This window comes from Megascapheus bottae, chromosome 21, assembly GCF_031878675.1.
Source record: "Megascapheus bottae isolate mThoBot1 chromosome 21, mThoBot2.hap1, whole genome shotgun sequence".
Classification (NCBI taxonomy): domain Eukaryota; kingdom Metazoa; phylum Chordata; class Mammalia; order Rodentia; family Geomyidae; genus Megascapheus; species Megascapheus bottae.
Genome location: NC_143529.1, coordinates 9396962 through 9420313, shown reverse-complemented (window position 1 = coordinate 9420313; position 23352 = coordinate 9396962). Strand labels below are relative to the sequence as shown.

Sequence of the window (23352 nt, the reverse complement as noted above, 5' to 3'; positions counted from 1 at the left end):
CATATAGATAAACAGACATAGAAGAAAATGGCTAAAATGAGAACAGATTGGTAAATGATTGGAATAGCTTGGAGTTTCATTCTCTTGGAATGAAAACTCTTAGAGATTGAGGCTTATGAAGAATGAACTGTACCTCTATCAGGCCATTGTGGGTTTTGGGTAATACCCAGGAACATTTAACTTGGAACAAATATTAGCTAGGCTAGAATGAGAGGTGATCTTGACTTTATCATACTCTTTTCTTCCAAGGACGTTATTAAATAGGAAACATGGGACAGAGAAAATAATTACCATTCAATCTACTGGGCATCTATGGAGCATATGCTTCGGGCAAAGTGCCATGCCCTGCTCTGAAAAGGCCAGAATGAGTAAGAAACCAACCATCCTCTACCCCTCCCATCAAGAAGCTGAGTGTTCTGATGGGGATGCAGAAGAACCCACTTCTAACAGTAATGGTCATCAAATTCTGAGACAGTATACCCATAATGCCTGAGGGTCAGGCAGGCGTGAGCAACTGGTTCTCACAGATCCAGTCAGCCAAACCCTGAGATATAGCATCTCATGGTATCAGAAGTTTGGGTATGAAGCATTCCAGGTAAGGGCAAAAGCATGGAGGTTAGAAGGGACCAGGGTCTCCAGAGATGATAACTCACAAGGTCAGCAGGACAATTGTGGTCCTTATTGTTGCATCTTCAAAGGCATCTGAACTGCAAACTAAAGGTTGCCTCCTTCATGCTCCTCACCAGAATATCAGCTTCGTAAATGATAACTATGGAGTTACTATTCATCTTCCAAAACTAATTAGTAGCATGTGTCTTCATGTAGTAAGGAATCCTAGTTCATTTACAACATGATTTGCTTTGTAAATTCAGATTGGCATGCAACTTTCAGGGACATGTGGATTGTCAACAAACTATGTCTTGAGTGGTGTGCATGTTGCCTCACCTGCAGTTAGGAAGGTTCAGTGGTTAGAATTGTTTGCACTAGTGAGGGAAAGGTATTTGTTGAAGAGGCTGTCACAGTGGGCAAAATGAGATGTTAATAAATATTATTTGCATATGCACGGAATGTTCAGGAACTCTTTAACCACTATTTGTGTTCCTTCTTTGGAACAGATTTTAAAGGAAAGAGAAAGTTTTCATTATAAATCCTTCACATCATTACACATTCCATAGATACTTTCTCTAAATAAGTACCATACACTATTAGTATTAAAATGTATTTTATTTTGAACTAGTTTCAAACTTACAAATCATGAAAGTAGTACAGGATGGATAAACTTAGTATTTGTTTCTCATCTATCTTCCTATAATATTGCTACCTTATTTCACCATAGGACAATATTTTAAAATAATAGAACAATTATCAAGACTAGGAAAATTAACATTGCTTAAATATTTTTAAACTAGGACCTCATTCTAATTTCTCCCAGTTCTGCCCAATTTCTGAACCAAGAACCACAGTGCATCTAGTTGTTAATTCTCTTTAATCTTCTTCAGCCTGTCAACTGTTCCTTAGTCTTGCTTTTTATGACCTTGCCTCTTTTGCAAAGTTCTGATTGATTGTTGCATCAAGCAAACCTTGAATTTGGGTTTGTCTGAGGTTTCCTCATGATTTGACTGAGGTTATGAATTTTGGGAAAAAGTCCAATACAATGCTTGGTGGTGCTTCCTATCACAGCATTCACGATGGCCCTTCCTTTCCATTTGTGATATGGATCTTGAAGATTCTTCTTTGTACCTTTCACCCCACTGGCTAATCTTTCATTGCTACCTATGACAGAAGGCAAGATGACATAGTGAAGAGCAGAACTGGAGGGTGACATAGAGACCATCTTTTGTCAGCCTGTCTTTTCCCAATGAGGCACCCAGAGCTTCCAGCAGGGCAATCAATTGCCCTGAGATTACACAGTTATTTAACAGAACAGTGTCAGGTCTCAGGGTTCAAACTTTAGTGCCATCTTCATTTGGTAGTTGTGCTCAAAAGCTTCTAACTCACTTAGTCCCTCTTTTACCAGACAGCAAAAGCTAAGTGGACTTACGAATATTTAACTGACTTGCTCAAAACAGAGCCAAACTAGAAGAAAAAAAATCACAGAGAGGGGAGGTAGTCTTTGACTCTTGGTGCCCACTCACTGAAGTAGACAGGATGTGAAATCACATGAACTTCTCTATAAGCATCTCTGAAATGAAAATAATTCTCCTGGAATGCTCCACATAACACAGGGAACAACAACAAAAAAACCTACTTGAGATTTTTAACAGAAAAAGGAGATTTGTTTATTAATAATTCATGAGTTCCCATTGAACATGCACGACAGAAACCGTGCTATTCAATAGAGAATACTGTCATCTGTCACTGTTTTATTTGACATTTACACTTTTTTTTTTGCCTGATACTGCAAAACTTTCTTGGCTGGTATGCAAAAATTATATAAATGAAAAAAAAATCCCAACGTGGGGACCCTTTATCTCTTCTGGGGTGAGTTACACACATGTGCATTCAAGCAACAGCACGGTGCTTCCCTACACATTCATTAACCACCAAACAAGCTAATAAGAGACCCTATTGAGAAAACAGAGATAAGCATCCCAAAGGGCCTGGTGGGTGAGCTGGGAAGTGAGGTGGAAGGATAGATTTCCTGAAGATAAGCACCTCAATCCATGCCTCAAAGTGAGGAAGGAGCAAATCATGGCTGCCCGTGAAGAAAACTGACAAAAAAATACATTGCCATTTCAGACACAAAACAAAATAAATATTTATAAATGGAATCACAGGATCTCCACACTTAGTAGAAGAAGTAGGAGGATCTTAGGATATTGTGCTACAGTTAGACTCCCCACAATCTTTCTGCTCCATGGGTTAGTTATTATTTATAAAAATCACAGAACCAGCTGATACATTCATAAGCTAATTATTGAAGCAGCTGGGTACACATGGTGCAATATGTCCAAGGCTGTGAAGTATCACAGATTTCTTGGGGCCTGCTGTGGTGGGGGTGCACTGTTGAGGCTCCATTCCTTAATCTGATCAGCCAAGCAAACACTTTGTGGGGAAACTAGATTAATAACCCTCTAAATACCATGAATGTGCTTCATCTTCAAAACTGGGTTCCCTTAAACATGCTATTAGCTCAGCTCATCAGGGATTTGAGGAAGTTCTCTGGTGCTCAAAGAACAGGGTCTTGTTGGCTCCATCCCTATGCCAGAAATTAATTTGGTTTGCTTATGTCTGCACACATGATCACACTTGTGTCTAATCCGCTCCCTAATAGCTTCAAGGTCAAGACCTTTCATGTCAGTGGGCAAATTGAGCACTACACCTCTTAAAGACTGATGGCAAACAGCACACAGTCCATAACGAGGCCTGTAGTGTTGTTCTAAGTGATCGTAATGAGTGCAGATTATAACAGCGCATATAAATCAAATGTGGCAATGAATGTTGTGCGAGACATTCCAAGTGTCATAAGTGGAGATACCACTCAGCTGTCACCTGTCTCCTTTCAAGCTGTGGCTTCCCACAATGCAATTCATCCCTCAAGCAGAACAGCAGGTGCCGTCTTCCTTAAGGTCTGGCCAGCTCAGAACTTCATCTTTTAACAGATGTAGGTTTTTGTTTTTATTTTTCATTCAAGGATTGGTCTCCATGCTATTGCTTCCCCTGGGAGATGTTAAACATACCTGTTTGAAACATTTGAAAGAGTTCGGTTGGAGACTTATTCAAATCTGTGAAAAGAAAGAGAAATAGGAACTTATATTTTCCACAGATGGTTTATTTTCCATTTCAAGAATTCCTTTCTTTGTATAAAAAAAACCCTTGAGGAAACATTTTGGGATCAGGAGTTTTTTTTTAAATATCACTTCTTTTCTGGCAGGAATAATAATAATAATAATAATAATAATAATAATAATAATAATCCTACCTTCATTTTTCATATATGTGGCTCTGTGAAAATTAACCATTGCCTGACTCTCAAACAAGTCCAAAACAAGCTATGAAAATACTTGGAACACATTTCCAAGCAAATGATAAAGATACCTTGTTTTCATTCTTCCTAACCCTCTAACTCTCCCAAGCTCCCAGTTTATTGCAAGAAAAGATCAGGTCTGCGCAAATGTGGCCTCTCACTTGTAAAAACAAGGCAGTGTTGTGTTACAGATTAGTTTATAAATCCCCAGTGGCTTCACAGTTCAGTGCCTACAGCTGCTGCAGATGGGCCTAGGTTTTTGTCTCTTTGCGGTGCTGCAGCCGGCAGTTGAAGGAGAAAATGGAATGATCAGGTTATTAACATGGAGGCCTCGAGGACGAGGTTGCACAATGCGAACAGCTGGTGTTGCTGTCTTGGCTGATACAGCGGAGATAATCAAATCTTGCCCTTTTTTTGGGGGGGGGTGGGGAGTAAAGGCAGAAGACACAGTGGAGAGTTAGACAAACAACAGCTTCTGATCGTATGTGGGGTTTTTACGATGCGTGTCAGGAGCTTTCATTGGCTTACAAGTTCTGATACAGAATTTGTTGAGGTTTGGGGGATTCATTTTTCATAAAATCAGTTTGCATGTACTTACCTTTTTAGAAAAAAATTACTCTTCTGCAAGATGCTGAATGTGGGACAGTTCTTTTCTTTTAAAAAATTAGCTATGTAGCTTAGAAATGATGGGTTAGAAAGCTACTGGGTAAAATATTTTGACATGAGTCAGTGAGCGATGTTGACAGCATCCTCGGTATTATTTTCATATAATCCATCATTATTTGCATTACATTTTCTTTCTCATGCAGTTGCAAGAGGGAGAACATCCGGATGCCAGAGTTGGGAGGCAGATATTTGCAGGTGCAACCCAAAAAATTACCTCCCTTCCTGCAGGTGTGGCTGTGGTCAGAGAGGGATGGTTAGGAGTGCCTCAAGCTCAGAGCACTGGGAGATGGACCATACATATATTTGTTATCCATTCTAAAACTGCTCTTTCTCTTAATGTGTTTATTAGCAATTGTATGAATATTTCCTCTTCAGAAAATTCATTGCAGTATTTTTTCTTCTTTTTATAGAATCGATTTCCTCACAATAGGGATCTATTCATCTGCATTCCTTTCTTAGAGTGTAATTAATATTAACCCCATGGGTAATTTGTAAAAATAGTGACCGAACAATACAAATTATTGTCTCTGAGAATTGGATAATTTCAACCTTGCTTGAGTACCTAGAAGACATTCCTTAAAAAAAAAAAATCACGAGACAGTAGTTGAGACTCTACTCTGTGGGTAGAACTATGGTTCTTAGGCACTAGCTGGAGCGCCTATGAGGTCACAGGTTGTTTTTTGAGTTACACTCTCCCAGGAGCTCCTAGCCAAGCTGGTGACACTCATTTTGACAGTGAAACAGGAATAAGTTAGCATGGCACTTGACTGTAGTCTAGGCTTCCTTGGCTACTCTTGACTAACTCAAATCACCTCCTCTCTCCAGGGCTGGCTCTGCGAACTTCTCCGCTGGAAAGAAAACCCAAGCCCAGAAAACCGCACCCTCTGGGAGAACCTCTGCACCATTCGTCGCTTCTTGAACCTCCCCCAGCATGAGCGGGATGTGATCTATGAGGAGGAGTCCCGGCATCACCACAGTGAACGCATGCAGCATGTGGTCCAGCTCCCCCCTGAGCCAGTGCAGGTTCGTGTTCCCCGATCTCCAGCCCAAGGCCGGGCTCTCAGTGTCTGGGCAGCTACCCAGATCCAAAGGGGCATGCTCTACCATCTCCTGCAGAGGTGGGCCCCTGCCATGGTCCTGCCTGGGCACGGTGTTGCGTGTGTGTCTGTGTTTGTGCATTCTCAGAGACCAAATGACCAAGGATCCATATGCCAGAGACAGCTGCTTTCCTGATGAGTTCCTTATGAGGGTGTGAGGGCCATTGCACTCACAGAGAATTACATCTTGCCATCGGAAAACGTCTTGTCCTTCACTTTGTCTGAAGTAGCTTTTGATCCAACATTTCCTCCCCACCACTGGGGGCCAGGAGTTTGGCTTAGTGGTAGAGTGCTTGCCATGAAGACCCAGGTTCGATTCCTTGGTACCACACACACAGGATAAGCTGGAAGTGGTACTGTGGCTCAAGTGGTAGAGCACTGGCCCTGAAAAAACCCAAAGGCAGTGCTTGGGCCCTGAGTTCACGCCCCAGGACTGGCAGATAGATAGATAGATAGATAGACAGACAGACAGACAGACAGACAGACAGACAGACAGACAGAAGAAGAAACAACCACTGGACCTGAGAAAGACCTTTGAATTCAACTGAACCTTTGAAAGAATTTGTGACAGATTCCTAGGATTTTAGTATGAGGTGCTACTTCATTTGGGTTGGCTTAGTTAGTTTTGGCTCTCATTGAAACAATGTATCTTCCTGAAAGTAGTTGGGCTTACTGACTCTGTCCTCTAAGATCAAGAAGTTATTAGTACTTCAAGAAGTACTATGAATTGTACTATGAATTGGCTGGTCCTACTGTCCAGTAACATCCATTCCTAGCTTCCATCAAAGGAGACTTTGGAAAGTTTAATGCCTCTTCTGTGTAGAAGAAGAGGAAAGTTGAGGTGAGACTGAATGCATCTCCATGTGTGAAGAATGGAGGAACAGATAAGGATGAAAGATGGGTGAAGGCCGTGTGAAGTGTGCCTTCAGGGGTCTACAGTCCACCTTTGTGCCACCAAGTATGGACACCACAGGCAGAACCTCCATTTTATCATTTATTGGTAAATTTCCTAGACCAAAGTTACAGAGTGCTTTGTACAAATGGTTAGTAGACTCGTGGATCCACAAAGGTAGTCTCTTGTAAAGTCTTCAGTGAGCCAGAGTGTAAGGGCTCACAGTTAGGAAGTGGCACAGCCACCCAGCTGCAGGAGGATTGCTCCACAGGGCTTCCCCTTTCTAGCTGGGACCTCAACCAAAACAGATTGAGTCACAAAGAACAATGGTTTATTGACTCTGAGATTTTAAAGTCTTAAGGTTAAAGGGCTGCCTAATGTAGATTTCCCAATCTTTTATTTTAGAAATAAATTGATTTGAAACATGCAAAGTCCTATGTACAGTATGATTGCACCAAGTACAGTACTCTTGAATATCAACTAATGTAATGGACAGTCTAAGAGCAAAAGACCATGCCAACTATATAAGTTCAGCCATTTGACAGTCTCACACTTTTCTCCTTACTCATGTGGATGTAAGAAGGTCCACACTTCTGTCTTGTTCCTGTGCAAAGCCAAAGGCTACTTTCAGGGACCATTGAATTTGCATGGACTTTCTTTTTTTTTTTTTTTGCAGCACAAGTGAGACTTTAATGGTGGTACTGTTAAGTCTCCCACCGAGTCTGGTAGGCAGACACATCCAGAGGTTACAACAGTGATTCCCTTCTGTGCAAATCCCTCTTTGAGGGAAGTACCAGGGGGGGTACAACCTTCTTGGTCCTGATGTAAATCTCCCTCCCTCCCTCCCTCCCTCCCTCCCTCCCTCCCTCCCTCCCTCCCTCCCTCCCTCCCTCCCTCCCTCCCTCCCTCCCTCTCTCTCTCTCTCTCTCTCTCTCTCTCTCTCTCTCTCTCTCTCTCTCTCTCTCTCTCTCTCTCTCTCTCTCTTCTCTCTCTCTGTCCTGGGGCTTGAACTCAGGGCCTGAGTACTGTCCTTGAGCTTTCTCAAGCCACAGCATCACTTCTTCACTTCTGGCTTTTTCTATGTATGTGGCACTGAGGGACCCAGGTCGTCGTGTATGCTAGGCACTCTACCCTAGGCCAAACTCCCGGCCCCAACCCAACTTTTTGGTTTTTTTTGGCAGTTCTGGGGCTTGAACGCAAGTCCTGGGCTCAAGGTTAGCACTCTACCAAATGAGTCACAGTACCACTTCCAGTTTTTTTTGTTGTTGTTGTTTTTTGTTTTTTTTTTTTTGTGAGACACAGGGCTTTAACTCGGCCTGGGCCCTGTCCCAGAACTCTTCAGCTCAAGGCTACTGCCCTACCCTTGAGCCAAGCCCCACTTCCCATTTTCTACTGATTAATTGGAGATGAAACTCAGGTCCTTTTGTGCTCGGGCTGGCTTTGAGCCTTGATCCTCAGATCTCAGCCTCCAGAGTAGCTAGGATTACAGGCGTGAGCCACTGCACCTGGCTTTCCAGCTTTTTTTCTGAGTGGTTTATTGAAGATAGGAGTCTCAGGGACCTCGCTGTCCAGGCTGTTTTGAACAACAATCCTCAGATACCAGCCTTCTGAGTACAGGGAATACAGGTATGAGCCACTGACACCTGACTATATTGACTTCCTTTTTTTTTTTTTTTTTTTTTTTTTGGTTGACTGTGGGGCTTGACTTCAAGGCTCGGGCACTGTTCCTCAGTTCTTTTGCTCAAGGTTAGCTCTAAGATTAGAGATGTGAGCCACGAAGGCTGGCTAATCCCTATTCTTTTTCTTTTGCTGGTCTTATTCTCACCCTTGTATCTTTCCTTCTCAAAATGATCTAAAGCCCACTGACTCTTTCTCATAGGAGAGAATTTAGTTTTGCTTCCCTTAGTAAATCACTCTGTTGATATGTCATGGACACACCTGTCTTCATCTCTGTGCATATCCTCTTTCACAAGGGTAAGACACAATCCTACTGTCATCAGGAGTCTTGTTACAATGATGAGAAAAATAAGGATGGAGAACAGCAAACCTTCCTAGTTTCCAAACCATTCCTCTAGCCAGCTGGTGAATGGGCCATCAGTTCCAGCCTTTTCTGCTAAAATTCCAGTACATCCTCTCCTTATCCACAGAAACTAGCTGGTTTTATGATTTCCTATGTGGGAATGTGTGCATCTGGGGCTGGAAGCGGGGCCTGGCGGTGGAGCGCCTGCCGACCGCGCATGAGGACAGGCTCGTGTGGCAGCGCTCGGGCCTTGGGGAAGCCCCGGACCAAGCCTGACGTTCCCTTCTCACTGGGACAAGGCTTTCTTTTTCTTATTCATGGTTTATCCTAGTTTAGTCTAACAGTGAGACCATTTCAGTCTTAGGACAATGAATGATGAATTTAAAGCTTTGAGATAATAGCACAAAAAACCTGTTCTCTAATATGACTGGGGACCCCTTCATTTCAATGCTAGCTCCCATACCATGCCTGGCTTGATTCTCTTTGCAGAATGCATCATCTTTATAGAGCCTGTGGCTAGGTAGCTGAAAAAATATTCAACTTAATATTTTGTCTTAGAGCCGAGCAACAATTAGGAGCTGACAGCCAATTGATTTATGAGTTTTGTTAGTATGTCGAAACAGAATGTGCTGATAATATGTAATGATGAAGAGAGAAATTCACTTTTTCTATAAAAGTTTATTCCTATCACTCAGGCCATGGCTAAAATGTTTATAAATAAGATAATTTACTATAGATGGAATCAGTTGTTCTATCCATTTACTTTGACCTTGATCCCTTCAATATTGCGAAATTCTTCAGTACATCACTTTTTTCCCTCCTTTTTTACATTGTGCCAGTCTCTGGGTGACACTTGCTTTGCTGAATTTTTTTTTGTCAGAAAAACAAAAAACTATAGATTATTTATGTCAGTCAGATGAAAAATGAAGAAAAAGAGCTGGAACTAGCCAGCAGAACTCTTGAGAATGGAAACACCGATGGTGTAGTTCTGTGACTCAGAGAGGACCGTGTTAAAGGGACACCAACCCACTAAAAAGTGTTTACAATTGACCACAAGTCACATTATTAGAACTGGGGTGCAGTTCGCTTGTACCCTAGAATTCATCTGCTTATTAACTAGATTTTCAGAGAGACGTGTTTTGCTTACTTGCTTTAGGAATTTTCAATCCATTCGTAGGGTAAAAATCAGTTTGGCAGTGTGGCATTTTGTCTAATTAGATAGAGAAAGGCCATCAGTAAATAGTTAAAAAGGAATGAGGTCAATGATGACCAAGGTTGTTTTCATGTATGTAGGACATTGCAACACAAAGGTATCTTCCCCAGTGTGATTATACAGGAGGGCTACTGAAGTTCCTTTAGGGAGTTTGAAGATGCAGCATATGGGGCAAGATCTTTTCTTCTTTGCTCCCTTCCTGAGCTGGTTTGTTGTTGTTTTTGAGAAAAGAGCTCATTATGTAGCCCAGGCTAATCTGGAACTCTCATTCTTCCTCAAGATGGATTTACACTTATGTCCCACTATATCTGGAGCATTTTTCCCAGTTCTGGGCTTGAGCTCAGTGCCTGAGAACTGTCCTTGGGCTTTCTCAAGGCTAGAGTTCTACCACTTGAGCCACAGCACCACTTCTCCCTTTGAGGTATGGAGGAATCGAACCCGAGTCTTCATGCATTCTAGGCATGCACTCTACCACTAGGCCAAACTCCCTGCCCTGAAGCATTTTTTAAATAGTGAAGATAGGAGGCCAGAGATCTTTGTGCATAATGATTCAGTGGATTTATGTGTTAATTAGATGGATGGACTCACATTGATGACACTAAGGTGATGGAACTTGCTGTCACCTGCTCATTTGGTGTTTTCTGTGGAGCTGAGAAGTTCCCTTGAGACGTAACAGTTTTCCTTACAAAAGAGAGTGTATGTTTTTGAAGATTGTTTGAAAATAGTATTTATAAATGGACAGTCTTATGTTTCTTGCAGATGTTTCTTTGAAGTTCATAAAGGCTTAACAATATTTGATTGTTTGACAATAGTACTCATAAATGGACAGTCTTATGCTTCTTGCAGATTTTTCTTTTAAGTCCAGAAGGGATTAATAATATAATCTCACATTTTAAAAATCTGATATTATGTAAACCCCTGAAAATCAGAAGATCTGATCCACAAAGCATTTTTAAGAATAATTTGCACACTTAACAATATCATTTGCATGCTTTCCAGTCAATGCTTGCTTGATGGAATTCCACTTCAGAGATGAAGCAAGGTTATAGTTGAGCCCATATGGCTTGGAGCCATGAAGGAATGCTGTCAGCCCTGGGTTAGCTGGTCTCCACAAATAATGTAGCTTCTTCTTGGGGATTCCCCTCTCCTAGGAGATACATGACATTCAGGTTCACTTGCATCACCTGGCCTCTACAGGCTTTCCAGACTCTACACACTTGGTAAACTAAATCCATTCACAATCTGAACCCACTGAGAGGACAGTAATGAACCCAAGTTGGTGACCTTTGGGTGTTGGGGTTACCAATCCTAGTTTCAGTACTTGTGTTCCACCAAGGAAGTATGGTACATAAAGAGATATTCAGCATATCAGACTTGATGACAAAGGAAAGTGATTAGAGTAGAAAATGCCTGAAAGCCTCCTTGGGGGTTGATAATGGGGAAAAAGCTGATAAATGCTAAGAAATACAGTTTTTAGTTGGTCTCTGTGGGCAGTATGAAGAGTAACAGAAGTATGAACGACACAGTAAGGCGAACCAAGCCAAATCAAAGTAGCACATGAAAGAGATGAAATAATGTTTTTTACTTTAAAATACTGGAACAAGATTATTTTTGTGGTTGCAGTGATTTTTAATATATTATTATTATTATTATTATTATTATTGTATAATGAATTGACCCTATAGTGAATAGATAGCCTTAGCTGAGAATAAAAATCTAGTTAGATTAGGTTATTCATTATTACCAACTCAATTCTGGAAAAATTGAAGCAGTCATGGAGCCTTGCCTGAAGCCAGGCTTGCCAGTTGCATGGAAACTGTGGGTGCATGGATGTACCCTTCCCTTGGAACACAGGAGAGAATAAAGAACACCATCATACTATGGCGAGGTCCCCAAGTAGACTCCACTGGGAACATTTGACACATTGTTTATTCTGTGTAGTTTATGTTTCATTGCATTTCTGCCTCAGTGTTCCTATGGCTGATTTTGCAACTCAGGAAATCTGAGCTTGCTCCTGTATGATTTCCTGATAAGTACTTTTTTTCAAATTCTATGTCGTACCTTGAGGAAGAATTCAGAACCTAGCAGGGCACCACTATTTAGGAGGCAGAGATCCAAGGATCACAGATCTAAATTAGTCTAGGTGACAAAGTCCATGAGACTCTTACCTCCAAAGAGGCTAAAAAAGCTAGAAGTGGGGCTGTGGCATCAGTGGTGGAATGCTAGCCCTTAGCAAAAGGGCTCGGACAATATCCAAGTCCTGAGTTCAAGCCCCAATACCTCATCTGGACTGCTGCTCACCTGGAAATTCTCAGCGTTTTCTGAGCTAATCAGATTCTCTGTAATTGGAATCAATGATTCCCCAACAGGCTGATTTTGTTTGTTGTGGAATATTTGGAGGTGTCTCAAATCATTTTTAGTTACTGTAATTTGAAGATGCTACCAGTGTCAAGGTAGTACTCCAGAGACTGCCAAATACTGCCAATGCAAGACAGTTCCCCAGAACAGAGACTTACACCCCTCCCTCCCCCTCCTCCTTTTTCTCCTCTTTCTCCTCTCCCTACTCCTCCTAGTACCAGTCCCTTCCTTTTTTTTCTTCCTCCTCCTCCTCCTTCTCCTCCTCCTCCTCCTTCTTCATCTTTTTATTTCTTTTCTCTCTCATTTTCTAACCTGACAGCAATAACCTGTTTGAAAGCCAGACTTGCTAATAAGAGATTTTACATTGTGAAAAAGAAAAGGATTTTAGAACCTACTTTCACAGATGAGAAACTAAAGTTTAGAGAAGTTGAGTAACTTGCTCCAAATGAGAATTTAAGTGCACATTATTAGTCTTCCTTACAGTTCTTTTATGTAGTAGAAAGAACTCCTAAACTCTGCATTTCCAGACACCTATTAGGTGTCTGATATTATACCAAGATATTTATAATTTATGTTGACATTTATTTTTAAAATCATTCTGAGTAGACTTGGCTTAGAAAACTTTCATTTTTGCAAGACACTTAATTCAGTGAAAACGCTTAACTCACTGATATGTTATAAATAAAATATACCTGAAATTTCCACATTTTACCAAATTTCTTTCATATTTTGAGATAGCTGCAGAATATGACTCTAAAATTTTATATGACCATAAAATTTGAACACTTAAACTGTGTCTTTCAGCACTGAACATTTGCTTTTGCTTCTACTTTCCTACTCTAGTTGTACAGACTCCATCTTGATTTATGAATTTGCTTATAAATGAGCAGCCTCTAGGAAAGTAAATAAGCTAATTAATTAATTGATTAAGGGTACTTGAAAATTCTCTAAGCAGGTTACTAAATTCTTTTTTCATCTTGGATTCATTCCAAGCTCCTATTCAATGCCTGCTGTTGAATATGGCTCCAGAATTTTGAATTCTCACTGTGTTTCTGAGGAGAGATGCAAATGAATACTTACCACTTTTCATGAAATACTGCAGCAATTGAACACGAAGAAATTGATAGTCAACTAAGCAAACTTCAGCAGTCCCTGATCACCCAGAACAGGACACACTAGCTTTTTCCATAGGAAATCTGTGTTATATTGCATGAATTTCTTCAATTTCAACTTTATTTTCATGCAGGCAATTTTCAATATGACTTGATTTTAATATTTATTATACGAGAGCATACAAAAATGTAGAAAATATTATAGACCAATTATTTTGATTCTAGAAGACAGACTGAAAGAAGTTCAAGCTTCTTTAATGAAAATTCAGAAAGTTGAAGCAGTTTATTAGAGTCTAGTGCTAGATGGATATTTGCGGTAGCTTTATTATTTTTGTGTTAGGCATTTAGGCAGAGGTGAACTGCCTACATTTCTTAAATTTCACATTACATAAAGTTTCTTTGTTATGAGACAGACGTTTTGTCTTAATTACTAGTAATTAGAGAAAGAAATTGAAGATGATAATACTTAATGAAAACTCAAAGATAGAACCCTGATGAGGATCAAGTTTATCTGAATCTGGAGTTGGGAATTCACCTGTGGTTAATTCATGCATTCACCATTACCATCTTTAACATAATTTCTTCCCTTCTCTATCAAGCTTTTCTTCCTACTATCACCTGATTTTCAAATTATTGTTTATCTCTGCTGTAATTTCTGTGTATTATTCATGATTTTTCTGAAATATAATTTTATCCCTTTAAAACTTTGGCCTACCTTGATCCCTCTTGTATCTAATGATCTTTCTCCAGATTTCTACCAAGCCCACTGCATATTTGCCACTCTAAACCATGTACGAGGGAATTTACTGGTTTACCTTCTTCCACAAAGGTAGAATTTCTTGACATTAAATTTCAAGCCAGCAAATTGAATTTTAAATTTAATATGATTTCTCTCTAACCTGCTCTTTTCATAAATGTTAGTCTTTAAATATTAGCACAGTTTTAGTATTTTTCATGTTATGTATTTTTGTTTACCTTTTAGGAAGTGCATAATTTCTGCAGTTTTTTTTGTTGTTGTTGATACACTGTATTTTTTTGTTTTAGATCCTAAAATTGAGTATAAGATGCATTGCCCAGTACGCCCACCTGAAGGAATAATTGGAATTATATCAGTTATTCATTTATTACACATAGTCCTTGTGCATACGGATTTCTGTATTGCCCAGTGCTCAGAGGACACTAAAACTAATAATATACATTGCCAGTAATAATAGAATATTTTCTGGTTTCTAAAGTTTTCGGGTATCAGGGCTTCATGTCCTTTTGTATTGGATGATATTAATTGAAATCATATATCATATATAACCTTTAGCATTTTGTTAATGGTCCAGTAAGAAAATACAATTTTACATACTATGTCTTGACATAAAAGTTAGTGTCTTTTATTTTTAACATTTCTCTGAAATTTGCTAGAGGCTGAACTTACTATTTTTTCAACCTAGAGGAACAAAGGGAAGTGGCTTATAAATTTTGTGAAGGAGCAAACGGTTTAAATTTGAACAAACTGGAACAGTGGGAGACATATGGAAGAGTAGATATTAAGATCGAAAATATATTAGAATGCATCCTTTGTCTTACCACTCACCATTAGCAACAACAATAAGCTTAAACTAAAATTAAGGCACTTGAAGTTATTGACTTCTACTTATTTTAATCAATGGCTTCATATTTCATCTGTGAAAATGAAAATATATTCCTTTATATTTCTATAGATGTGTAGCAAAGTATGCCTTTTTGATGAATAAATTTGATGAATAATCTTGTTCTTATAATTCAAGTTACAGAAATCAGTGAGAAGATAAATATTCAGCAAATACCTATTGAGTCCTTTAGTGTAGCAGGTATTTTTCTAGAAACTACATATGTAGCAGTGAATAAAACTATACTTCACACATACATTGAACTGTTTTACTCTTAATAAAGAATGCAGTTCTGAACAAATTTCCACTTTTTTCCCTGCACTTTCTCTTCATTACTCTATGATTCAATCTGTAATTAATGGATATAACAGGTTCCTTTCCTTCATTCAATTTTAACTTTAAATGGCATCTTTTTTGCTTCTATTTTCTACCTGTTTTAAGTTTTAAGAGATGATACTACCATAAAAACTAGTATTTGGAGCTATAAAAGTAAATAGGCATTCTGTATCATTCTAAAGTATCCAAAGTGATTTATATAGCTCTACCAAGAATTACGCCTGTTGGTTAGTGATTCCATTAATTTTCAAAAACTTTTGATGGAAAACAGAGATAAATAAGTATGTCCATCCCACACCCATTCTCTTCCTGACTATATAAGTGGTACTTCTTTTACCTAGTCATATTAATTTTTTCAAAAGTGACTTCTTAGTAGCAATTTGGTTAATAGATTAAAAATATTCATAATCTTAGAAAACTAAAAATATTCTTAATCTTGTAGATAATATCTGGGGCTTCGGCTGTCTGTGAAATGCAGCAGAATCCATGAAATTGTAAAGTTCATGCAGTCACTGGGTTTGAGTCTCATCAGTCTGGTATTAAATAAATATCCATAGCAGCACCTTTCTGTTGGTCTCTGATGGACTCAAAATAAGTAGAATATTATCACATCATGAATAGCATACAAACTATCAAGGAAATGACTATACCCTTTTGCAAAATGGGATATGTAATGGCAAGGAGAGCAGAGATGCAGAATTTGCTAAGATCCTGGGATATTCTTTCTGGGCTTCTTGATTGTGAGAACAATGGGTGATTTTAGTGTGAATGGCTTTATTTCTGGCATCATTGCTTGACATTCTATTTCTTTCTCTCCCATAAGTAAACAAGGGTAGACATGCATGAATCGTGTCACTATAGAAGAATATAGTCAGCTCTACTTTTACCAAAATAATAGTGAACAAATACATAAACCATTTATAAAGTTTACTATTTGAACTATTGATAGAAACAAATTACTTGCAGGGCCATTCACAGCGAATGTATAAGTTACAGCTCCATGTTTGAAGCCACACTATCAAAAACCTGATGGTAACTATAATCTAATTGACCTTAATCTTGAAAATTTGTGATGTCTTTATTATATATCTGGTGGAAACAAATATAAAAGCTACTTGTGAAATAGAGGTTTTGTGATGATAAGGGTGTTGTTTTTTAATACACTTAAAATAAATAACTAGGATTTGCCTAAGTCTAAATGCAATATGGTTTTTAAGTAAAAAGCTCTTGTAGGTATTTTCCTGTCACTATACCGACATACTTGAGGAACTTATAAGAGAAAAAGGCTTATTTTGGCTTAATGTTCCGGAAGTTTGTGTCAAAAACCCTTTATCTGAAACATTCTGTAGGTTGGTTCATCTATTTCTGATTTCTATTTGAGAATTTTAATGAGAGTATTAAACAACAACAACAAAACAGCCACAACCCCAAACCATCTACTCCTGAGAAGTTCAAATACATTTGAAAAAGTAAATTAGTGAGAACACCACAGATTAGGGATACCTTATATTGCACGCCTAGAAATCCAGTTGGTTTTCTTAAGACTGATGGTTATGACAATTGAAAGAGAAAATCAGCCACTGACTTTTAAACCTTTGTATCCAAATCTACCTACAGTGGCCTTTCAGCTGTTTCTGTTTAGTATGGAACTCTAATGTGGCTGAAAACTACTGCTGATTTTTATTAAGTCGAAGCCTGGAACTTCCCCTTGTAATGATAGGAAAGCATACTTTCAATTAAAGGAAAACTGCCAAAGTTCTGAAATTCATTTATTTTATTATTACTTGGCTTGACCCTAGAAATGGGAGATCAAGCAAACTGAATAGGTTTGACAGTTCTAAGGTCACAAGTTCAATTTTCTCACAAGTTATTTCTAGATCTAATTCACTACAAATCATATCACCTTTCACCTTTTGGTACAGAATCTTATGTAGAATTATATATCACATCAGGGTCATCCTAATCAATCTAGGGTTGGGAAAACGGCAGGAAAACCAAGTTAAACAGAGGTATTCCAGTGAGCCAAGTCTGGAAAGCAGGCAAACATATGCCTTGGCAGAGGAGGGAGAAGACATTGCTTTCTATAGTAGAGGTGGGTGCTGAAGTAAGCCTACATCAGCTTATGTTGAATATTTAGGAATTTTGAGAACTGCTTCTCAAAAGTATTGGTAGTAATGAGTCGGGTTATTCTTGAATTATTCAGGAGAATTGGCAAATGATCCAATAGGTCCTTTTTCTTCCAGAAGGCCAGTTATTAAACACTGAATAGAGACCAGTCACCTTTTTTATTTCTAAGTTGTATCGTCATCCGTGTTTCTATATAGTGATAAAAAATTTTCTGAACACTATTACATGAAAAAAGTGTTAGCTATGTCTAGTACTGAATGGCTGATTGGTATTATACTTTGCCAAACTAGTTGTCAGACATGGTTTTTTAAATTAGCAATCATTTTTACTACCTCCTTCTAATTTTAGTTCAGAATCACTTCATGGTCACGGTTGTTTGTCTTCATATTGTTTTTGAATTTGAAGTACAAAGCTCACTTGAATATCTGGTTAGATCCATATTGCAGTCATGTAGCATAAGGAGTTCATAATCTGTAATTTCCTAGTATCAAAAGCGCAACTAATAAAGTCACTTTTATTTTTTTTTAAATTCTGACCAACTGAACAATGAATCTCAAAATGAAGAGTTTTACTTTTTAAAAGCTTCTAAACGTTTGGTGCTAAAAATCTGTGATGCAGACTGTTTAAAACAAATGTATGTAGGTATGAAAAAGTATTTTTATATCTGTCATGAAGTAAATGAACAAAATGTGTTTCGGTAAGCATAAGTGTAATAGCCACACACAAATGGTTTTTAAATAAAGTTATTGACAACATATATACACGTGTGTATAACTCGTATCAACAGTATATTCAAAATCATGGCAAAATAAGAAAGGGAGGAGTAATTTTTGGTGAGTCGATGGCATTTTCTTTTGAAATGTTTTAATGTTTAAGAATTATACAAAAGGATTTCATTGTTCTGTCACTCTAAGAAGGGTTAGTGTCAAATATTTCCAGATACTTCAGGAGGATTTTTTGGGGTTGTGGTTATTATATTTTCTGTTATTTTAATCATCTTGAAGTTATACAAAGAAGTTTTGATGCAGCGCATCAGTTTATGAGTAAAATGCACTTTGATCAGTGTTGCCTTTCCTATTTTTCTTCCCAATCTTTCCAACCTTTCCGATCCCACCAAGGTACCTGGTATCATTTTTTACATATATACATTGAATATTATGACTGTACTCACCCATCCTTCCTCTCTCCCTTCATCTGCAAGGGAGAAATTTTTCTTTTTTTTATTGTATTTTATTGTTGGGGTAATGTACAGAGGGGTTACAGTTATATTCATCAAGTAGTGGGTGCATTCCTTCTCAAACATTGATATCCCTTCTCATGTTTTTGTCATCCTTTCCCGCCCTCACCTTCTCCCAATAATCTTCCTTTCCCTATTTCACAAGGGAGAAATTCTTAAACACGTTAGGTACAATAAAAAACCCGCCAAAGAGAGGAGACATAGGATAGTTGAGCAGTATGTATAAAAGGTTCATAGAGTCACTTTGTTGGCAATGAAAGAGAAGAAAATTAGCCAGATTTGGCTTATGCATAGGATTTCTGTCAAGTGTATCAGTGGAAAACTCTGATATATCATCATATTAAAAGTAACTAGTGTACCAGGAGAGGAATTTTCTTGGCACTTGAGTTGTAAGAAACCAAACAACTATATCTTGAGTTTCTAGAACAGAGACAAAACATAGCATGCTGCACTTCAGATTTCTCTCCCTTACTTGTCTGTGCAAAGCAGAGCGCATTACATTTCATCGCATGAACATGTAGTGTCATCTCTGTTTCCATTGCTCACACATAGAATATATATGTGATCAGTCTCTATGTTGTGTCATTCATCTACATTTAGAGCATTTCAAAAACTGGACTGAAACATATTGGCACAGATGGGAAAAACAGAGTCACTTGTAACTTCCAGAACTACAAAGGCACAGATCAAACACGTGATATTAATAAACAGTTCAGATAGGGAAAGGATTAAAAATTAGATTATTTATTTAGAAAGTTGAAAGTTTCCATTTGTGATTATTATTCTGTTCTTGAAAGGAAATAGGTGCAGGCTTTTGGGTTTTGCTTTTTTTCCCTCCCATCCTCATATTTCCCTTTTCTTCCTTCTTATGTTTTGAATTAAAACCTAAAGACAGCCTGGAAGGGTGTATATATAACTGCAAGGAGGATGTGGTAAATCACAGCAGTGGTTTGTGATCTCACAGTCGTGTTCGTGTCAGAGACTGAAGACCAAAGGCAAATCCTTAGCTTCCAATGGATTTCCTTGAAATCCCTCACCCTTGTAGCATATCATGGATAATAGCGTATCATGGATAATTACATTTTTACAAACGGTAGAGAAAATCATTTTGACACACACAGAGTATTTTCCAGCCAGACCAGCTTTTCAATCTTTTACAGCTTTCATGCATTAAGGCTCATGTTTTCTTTGTTTTCTTTTTAAAATATTATCATTAATAATAGGTTTATTCTGTGGTCAGCCCCAAATCGGAGATAATGAGGAAGACTCTTCTTTCCTATTGCCCCCAAGTCAAACATTTGATACCTTTCTTAATACATGGGCTTCTCATGTTTTTGATTAAGAAATTCATGGCAGCCAAATTTTCATAGAGATTTTTTTGAGAGCTTTGGTCATTTTTTTCAGCTTATTTCTACATGTAATAGAATGAACTATGTTTGCTGGCAGTCACTGGAAGAAAAAATAAGGAAAAGAGTCAGAGGTGAAATACTATCATTGATTTCTTTGCCACTACTATCCAGTGGGGCAAATTTGGACTGGTTAGGGCTAAAGAAGTCGTTCCCATCTGCCAGTTACCTACATTGTATTTCCAGGGAGCAGACCCCCCCCCCCCCAAAAAAATCAGGACACAGTACTCTCTCTTTTTAACCCTTTGTGATCAAATGTAATGTTTCATTTTGAAAATGAAATCTAATTCCCTCAAGGCTTTTGAAACTTTAATAATACACAATAAATAAAATCATATCTAATAACTCAGCAGTTTCGTGTGGCACCATCATCTTCTAGATGTACTGTAACTGCAGAAACATAAATACTTGCAGGCTTCAAAAGCCCAGTTTCTATTTGCTAAATAAACTTGGCTGGCTTTAAATTCCTCTGTGTATAGTCATTAATACAATCCACTTTGACAGCATTTAATTAAAGTGCTTTTCTCTATTAAATTCATCAAAAGTTCTCCCCCCCTCCCCGACTCCCCAATGTATAACTGCTTTCCAGATGCCGAGAGGCAGAGGCCTGTAGGCCTCTTTTTAAAAGAACTTCTCATTTCTCTTTGTAAAGTGTTTATTACACTCCATTTAGGAACTGTTAAATATGGCTTAGAAAGAAAGGCAGGTTCCAAGACACGTTCTCTACTCCTTCAGTAATCTCTTAAAAGAAAATAAAATCTTACATTAGCACACAGAATAGGCATCCCTTATCTGCATATTTTTCTTATACTCTGTCAGCATTACTATGCATTTAAACTGGAAGGTAATGGAGATATAATTTGCATGTCAGAGCTGGGGAATTTGCATTAAACCTAAGCAGGTACTTGGCTTGAAAACATTTGCCTCCAGACTCAGGAAGAGTGAACTAACAGTGCAGTATTAATAGATTATTGACAGTTTAATGTCTTGGCACCTACTTAACCCATGAAGTATAATAACCAGAAGCTGTCTGATATGAAAACAGTCAATAGCATTTTCAATCAAAACCTTTCAGTTAATTGCTGGTTGACCTTAGAGATTTCCTTTAGGCAATACCATTCTTAGCCTAGACCTACAGGACTATATTGATTTGTGGAGTTTATTCAGAGATGATTATTTAATACCCATTTCTTCAGTATGTGTCTTTTCTCTGTCTGCCGTATAAAGTGTCTTTTTCATGATGCTTTCCACAAATATCCCTTTACCAGCTCTACTTTTAAAATATTCCATTAAATCTGTTCGCTTCTCAGAAATAGAAAGTTGGAATTCTTGAAGGTACACATGATTGAGTGTTTTAATGTGTGATAATAGTTTTGATACAATTCTTTGCTCAGTCTGGAATTATAATTTTAACAGACATCCTGAGAAAGCTAAAAATCCTCTCAGGAAGGATAATAATACCTTACAAGCACTGTGCCTTAAAACTAAACTGTTCTTGGGCCTGGGAGTTTGGCCTACTGGTAGAGTGCTTGCCTAGCATGCACAACGACCTGGGTTTAATTCCTCGGTACCGCATACACTGAAAAAAGCCAGAAGTGATGCTGTGGCTCAAGTGGTAGAGCTTTAGCCTTGAGGAAAGCCCAAGGGTTGTGCTTAGGCCCTGAGTTCAAGCCCCAGGACTGGCAAAAAAAAAAAACAAAAACAAAAATGAAACTGTTCTTTAACGCCCAAATGCTTTTTTGATTTCAGTAAGTATAAATGAAATTCCTTAAATTGGGTTTCTAGAGTTTCTGTGTTTAACTTCCATGAGTTAGTTTAATTCGAAATCTCAAAAAGAGTATTTTGATAAAATATAAATAAGCTGCAGAGATAGACAAGAGGTGGTTTATGGCTCAAACTTTAAACCATTCACTCACTTGGAAATGTGTGGTATTGGAAGTGGCACTGTGGCTCAAAGTGGTAGAGTGAAAGCCTTGAGCAGAAGAGCTCAGGGGCAGAGCCCAGGCTGTGCATTCAAGCCCCCCAAAAGTAATATATGGTACTGAAATGATAGAGGTTGAATCAGTGTGGACTAAAAATATATACTATGATTGTATTTTGTTGCTTTTCTCTATTGTTCACTTAGGTTAACTCTATTCATTCTACTCCAGAGAAAATCATGTTCACATTTAGTGTTCACTTTTCATAGCATTTGAAGATAAGCAACAATTTTACTCTGAGGAGAGTACATATCATAGCACCACAAAAATCTAAAGTGCCAGGGACTCATACCTGCAGTCTGTACTTAGGAGGCTGATATCTGAGGATCACAGTTCAAAGCTAGCCTGAGCAGGAAAGTCAGTGGAACTCTTGTCTCCAATAAACTACTCAGAAAAAGCCAGAAGTAGTGCTATAGCTTAAGTGCTAGAGAATTAGTTTTGAGTCAGAGGCTCAGTGACAGTGCACAGGACTGTCACACAAATACACACACACACACACACACACACACACACACACATATATGTGTATGTATATAGTGATACATATGATTTGCTTAAGAATATCACACTTCAGACATTCTTCGTTTAAAAGTCTCTTTTCCTTTCTTTGTCTTCTATGTGTCCTCCAGGATTTTATTGCTTGTTTGAGGTTTGATTTTAGCAATTTTTCTTGTCATAGAGGCTGTTTCTTGCGGTCTATTGGTTCTGTTGATAACCAGAATTTTTCTGCTAATCAAGGGAGGGAAAGAAAGAAGCAAATGGATGACTATGCCAGTTGTAATTCTGGAGAACAACACCCTAAGTGAAAGGCCCTCAAGTGCTAGTAATTTCAATTTAGTTACTCTTAGGAGAATTAGAAAACTTTGAGTCCCTTAGGTATATTTAGTCCATAGGTATTATTTGTCTATTAGTCTGTTAGTGTGCATCTTTTAAGCAGAAAGCACGTTTTAAAATAAGTGTAATTTTGTAGACTCCACTTTTTGTTCCCCTTGGAGCTATTAGATTTGTTCTGAATTTTAAGAATTCCATTTGTTTAATGATGAATGTTAGTGCTATAGAAATATTCTGGATATTACTAAGTACAGAGCAAGCCACAATGGGGGTACATCACTCCTGAGCATGATCAGTTGGAGATTGGAGAAGGCTTTCAGGAAAATGGAGAGCTCAGTATTCCGTATAGGAACTTCTCAGGGAGGGGACAGCCGATGAGAGACACAGGGGCAGGAAGAATCAAAGTGTCGTTGGCAGACAGCCTGCAAGGACAGTGGCAGAGCTGCAGTGAGGTGAGTGTCATCTTGGATA

At 38.3% G+C, this 23352-nt stretch overlaps 1 protein-coding gene across 1 annotated transcript in view; it reads left to right on the top strand.

The window, feature by feature from the left end:
- Positions 1–23352, top strand: part of Satb2 (SATB homeobox 2) — a 181600-nt gene that overhangs the window by 139230 nt on the left and 19018 nt on the right. Inside the window, exon 10 of the mRNA XM_090354561.1 lies at positions 5459–5656. Coding sequence (XP_090210687.1) covers positions 5459–5656 — 198 coding nt within the window. The remainder of the gene's footprint in view (positions 1–5458; positions 5657–23352) is intronic.